Below are 5417 nucleotides of genomic sequence, written 5' to 3'. Positions count from 1 at the left end.
CTTACACTCGGTGCAGTTTTGGATCCTAGAGATTCATTTGCATCATTTAACAGTCGCGATATTTGTACACTTGTTGAGAAATTATATCTTGAAGATTTTTCAAAGCAAGATATTCGTACTTTGAAATATAAGTTGCGACACTATGAGCTAGATATGAAGACTGAATCTCTATCTCAAGTATATACACTTATTGAGTTATGTCGGCAGTTAACTGAGAGTAGAAGGTCGAAGATTTATATTATGGTTACTAGACTGATTCATCTTGTACTGACTTTACCTGTTTCTACCGCGACTACTAAGCGAGCATTTTTAAAAATGAAACATGTGAAGACGGATCTTCGTAACAAAATGAAGGATGAATTTCTTGATGATTGTATGACACTCTTCATCGAATGAGAACTTGCTCAAAAGATAGATATATATTCTATGATAGATAAATTTTATATTTCAAAACCTCGTCGGGAACATCTTCAAATTAAATGAATTTGACTTTAATATAATATATAAATTTATTATGGCCATGTTTGAGCCCCATTATTTCCTCATTAAAATGAATAACGGCTAACATATTTAACTTTTTATCTCTTTTGTGGGCTCATAACGACTGAATTTTCATTTTCATTTTTTACAATAATGTGGCTCAAACAAGGGCTATATTGACTTTTAAATTTTAGCCCGTACGCCAAAAATTCTTAGATCCGCCGCTACATAAAAATTAATGCATTTGGGACTAAACTATATTCATCCTGTACAGTTTGGACAATTGGATTGCTCTTGATGCCTCTCATTCTCCTATATCAACTTGAAGAGCACACTCCTCACAGAAAAGAAGACGGTCTCAAATGCTAGAACCTCTGCATCCTCCTGCCGTATGCAGCCACCACCATGCTCAAACGATCCCCCGCATCGGTGTTCACCTGAAGCTTACAAACTGGCTGTCCATACGACCATACTACAGCCTTGCTGCCATATCTGCTGCCGAATCAGGCAACCCATTTGCACATTTCTCGACAAAAAATTAGTGATCCATAGTGTTGCCAAATAAATGGTTAGCCAGTCCATGTATGCTGAGAATGATAGATTATATTACTTCTTTTATCAACAGGCCAAAAAGTCCAACAATACACTGATTACACCCCTTCGGCATCTCTTCTTGAAAGCTCATTGAAAAGCGAAAAGTTATTCGATGAGGTAATGGATTGGTGTTTTCTCTGGTACCAACCCTCCAATGAAGACCCATTCACAGCAATTATACACCCCACTAAATATTTTTTCACACTAACAAACACCCATTCTTCTCACTTGCTGAAAGGAAATCTCCGTGGAAGTAATATTTTTCTCTCAATACTGGATTAGATCCCGAAGTCAAAGTCGTCTAGCTCCTAGAGAGACAGGCTTGTCCCATTTTATCCGCGCAGTTTTTAGATACCTTTGCCCTTGCAAAAATAAGTCGGCCCGAAAACTGTCGAACTGGAGGTTAGGCTAGGCTAGGCTAGGCCGGGTTAGACAATTGAACCAACAGCATGCAAATCGGTCGAGGTTAGGCTAGGCTAGGCCGGGTTAGACAATTGAACCAACAGCATGCAAATCGGTCGAGGTTAGGCTAGGCTAGGCCGGGTTAGACAATTGAACCAACAGCATGCAAATCGGTCGAGGTTAGGCTAGGCTAGGCCGGGTTAGACAATTGAACCAACAGCATGCAAATCGGTCGAGGTTAGGCTAGGCTAGGCCGGGTTAGACAATTGAACCAACAGCATGCAAATAGGTCAAGGCCCACCTTAACCGGTCAAAACACGATAGAATTAGATGTTTTAGAGGCTCGCCCAGAACTAACCCAATCCATTATGTGTGTGTGTGTGTGTGTTACATACATGTAAAAGATGTAAATAAGTAATTTGTATTAGCAATTCTAATTACTTATAGAAGTTCTATAAATTTTATATATTTTTGAAATAAAATTTCAGATTATTTAAGAGTTAAATTAGTAATACAAACATATATAAATAGCATTTAATATTTAAATATATATTTTATTTGGTCGGCCCGTCGATTGAACCAGGGATTTGATAACTCGTTATTTTTTTCCGAATCAACGATCGGATTGGATTTCATAACAATGATTATAGGTAACTTAAAGAATTTGTTCTTGAATTGACGTTGAAGAACTTCTATATATGACGGGCATAAGATGCAAAGTTATCAAACACTTTTGTTTATACGAGGCAAAAAAATAAATAATCAGCTGTATATGGGCCACAATTTAAGTCCAAGAAGTTATTAGCAAAAACATCTTCGACCTCTGGACAGTCGAATAATTGAACGGGAAAGGCCCAAGGGTCTTGGGTTTCAAAAGGCAAAAATAACCCAATTAAGGAGTAGACTACCTGATTAATTCCCACATTCTTAATAATGCATTTTTTCAAAATTTATTTTTAATCATTTTCTATAAAATAATTATACAAGTATTGCACATGCTTTTCCTTACTTTCTAACCACACATTCTCTAAAAACTCACTATTTCATAATGCATTTTATCCCAAAAATGGGAATCAAGCGAGGGCTAAATAATAACCAACAATAATAATTATTGAGTAGGTCACATGACTCAATGACGCAAGGATCACGTGTGAAATATTTTCCACGTCACCTCAGAGTTGTGAGCACAAAAATAGATTTCTATCAAGGGAACATTCTCATTAGAAATTAGATAAAGACCTCTACATGCAGATATAATTCAAACGAAAGAAAATTAGCAACTCCATCAAATCCTGCACGAAAAGGCACATTTCATGGGGAAAGTTTGGTCCAACATTTCACAAATTAAGAAATGGAAGGAGGGCGAAAAAAAAAACACCACTGTACAATTCATAACATAATTCTTTCTTCCGAGTAATGTTAATTTGATGAGATATGATTCACTGCTCGAATATAAGTGCAGATACTAACAGCTATAGATAGATAGTTTGGCATGAACATATATTTGTGTAAGGATTGTTTTATTGTATGGAGCTTTTGAGTTACAATATGTTCAAGTGCAAGAAGAGAGAAACGGGCGCATTATGAGACAAACTTTACGTAATGAAGTTCGATGTACAGAAGAAATTTGTCTTCCTCTAGGCAATTTGTTAGCAGCTTCATATGTACATGTTAGTGTTACCTTCTTCTCCAATATACTAACCATCACGGATTGAGTCTCTCCTGAAATATGAGAAAAGACAATATTATGTAATGAAAAGGCCGAAACCTTTATTGTGCAACGGTCAACACTTCACGTCCCATTAGCATGTTTTGTTCATTTATTTTTCATAATTTATATGTTTTAATAATGCGTTTGGAACACTATCATACTCTATTTTCTGTTTTTTTTTTTTTTTTTTTTTTTTGGACTAATTATTTATATCAAGAATAGTTTTATTTTGCCCCGTTTTTTGAAAAGGTTACACCAAACTAAGGTACCAAAATATATTGAATTAGAACAAACAAAATCTCTAATATGTTAGGTATAAACTATAAGAGACACTTTTTAAATATTTTCAAATGGGACAAATCGAATGTTTTGGTCTCTTTGACCTGAACTACCAGAACCACAAGTACCTAACCAAACCTATTAACAATGGGAGTTGGGTTTCTTGCGAAAAAATAAACAAACCCTAAGATTCTCAAATTTGTTTGTAACATTGGACTTCATAAATTTGAACAAGATATTGATAAATTTTAGAAGGAATTTACAATACTACAAGATGAAATCTAATTTGTTTGGTTGGCACATTGGACTTTATGGAATTAAAAAGAACAATTTACATACTTTCATTATATCTCTCTCTTCGTTAATCTTATCTTGTTTAATATAACGTTTATTTCCTCTATCACCTAGTCCAAATCCCATCGACCACCATGAGACTTGATTTGCTCTTATGACTAAGGATACTCAATCTCGTCGAGTCGAGCTATTACTGTCCAATAGATTTTCATATTTAATTTTTTAAAGAAAATAAAAGAAGCCCGTGTAATTAAGAGCCCGTTTGGTACACATTAATGTAAAAATGAGAATGAAAAATATAGTTGTTATGGACTCCACACAAAAGATAGAAATTCACATTTGGTGGCTTAATGTGATGAATAACGGTCATACTTTTCATTTTAATGAAGAAAAAATGGGAGACAAACGGGGGCTAAGTGCTACTCCGAGTTCACACCTCTGCAACTTTAATCCCAACCCCAAAAAAATAATGCAAAAAGTTTATCTAAAGTGCTTTTCCAGACCCCTAAAAATTACTTCAAAAAGGAATCCAATGGGTTTAATAAACTAGTAACTACCCAGAATTTCAAGATTGTCAGCAAATACAATATAGCATATTCTATCTGAGCGTGGACTGTATGGACCACTCTATCCCCACCCCCACAAGAAAGCCCAAAATGTCAAATTGACAACCTCCACTGGTGGGATAGAATGGCTGATGAAGGCATCTCCTATAACCACAAAATCAAACTGGAGTGGAAATAGAATCCAAGTCCAGGATAAAGAGCCTTACCATTCATTTTAGACATGATCTCAGCCACTCGCTGTTGACATCCAGAGCATCGAAAATCTGCTAAGAACACAACTTCCTGTACCTGTTTAAGAACAAAATGCCACCATCTATGAGCATAATCTTAAGTGGTAGCACTGGACAAGACTGGATACATAGTACAGAACCGTAAAAGATGTAAAATTAACCTAACCACGCAAGCCAAGAAAGCAATATTTTTCTAGAAGAGAAAAAGTGAACTCACAAGAGGTATTGCTAAGGATTCAATGGCAGCAAGGGTGGTTGGAGGAAGAGGGCCACCCTTCAACTCTTTTTCTCCAGTCGAACCGAGCTCGTTTTGGTTCCATCTCACCACAGACATGCTTCTGGCCTATGAGTATTTTCTCAGGATCTGGGAAAGATGGTAAAGAAAGCTATGGCTAAAAGCTCATTTCCATGGGTGGGGTAGATGATACGATTATAACATCTTTTCTCATATTGTGCTTCCTATGTTGGAGAAATTAGGGATTTTAGGGACTTAAGGCATTGTTGAAACTAAGCCGTTGGTGTAGTGGAAAAGGTCTGAGTTGACACAGTTGTTTTGCTTCCAACAAGGAGCCCCCACAGTGCGTTGAACTTTCTTCACACTGAATTATTGTACTTAGGTTGCTCCAGTGATTAAACACAATGACGGGTTTTTTAGTTAAGTGGATTAGATATAATAAATGAAAAGAAGTGAAAAATTGTCTTAAATTATAAATGCTTAACATAACCAAGTGTCTCAGAATCCACCCTCTCTTCCATTGAAATCTTAATTTGTCGACACTAGATCTCAAACGGTCAAAAATATCTTCTTCTTCTTCTTTTTTTGCTTGTGATTTCGGCCTTGTGAATTTTTTTTTTTTTTTT

General features: G+C 35.9%; 1 protein-coding gene across 1 annotated transcript; it reads right to left on the bottom strand.

Annotated features, from left to right (window-relative positions):
- Nucleotides 1-2859: 2859 nt before the first annotated feature.
- On the bottom strand, nucleotides 2860-5242 carry LOC111396259. Its single transcript, XM_023022642.1, has 3 exons — nucleotides 4774-5242; nucleotides 4533-4614; nucleotides 2860-3198 (listed from the first exon to the last, which is right to left on the bottom strand). The coding sequence occupies exons 1-3, from the start codon at nucleotides 4888-4890 to the stop codon at nucleotides 3029-3031; spliced, it is 369 nt and encodes a 122-aa protein (XP_022878410.1). The 5' UTR covers nucleotides 4891-5242; the 3' UTR covers nucleotides 2860-3028.
- Between the last annotated feature and the right edge of the window lie 175 nt (nucleotides 5243-5417).

Source organism: Olea europaea, chromosome 6 (genome assembly GCF_002742605.1).
Source record: "Olea europaea var. sylvestris chromosome 6, O_europaea_v1, whole genome shotgun sequence".
Taxonomy (NCBI): Eukaryota; Viridiplantae; Streptophyta; class Magnoliopsida; order Lamiales; family Oleaceae; genus Olea; species Olea europaea.
Note: the sequence above shows the minus strand (reverse complement) of the source record. Positions and strands in the feature narration are given on the sequence as shown.

Bases quoted from the DNA above. Each gene is read 5' to 3' on its own strand.
- LOC111396259 (XM_023022642.1), bottom strand. From the start codon at position 4,890: ATGTCTGTGGTGAGATGGAACCAAAACGAGCTCGGTTCGACTGGAGAA. The intron at 4,615-4,773 runs GTGAGTTCACTT...GTTCTTAAACAG, and splicing joins AATCCTTAGCAATACCTCTT to GTACAGGAAGTTGTGTTCTT. The intron at 3,199-4,532 runs GTAAGGCTCTTT...CTCATATTTCAG, and splicing joins GATCATGTCTAAAATGAATG to GAGAGACTCAATCCGTGATG.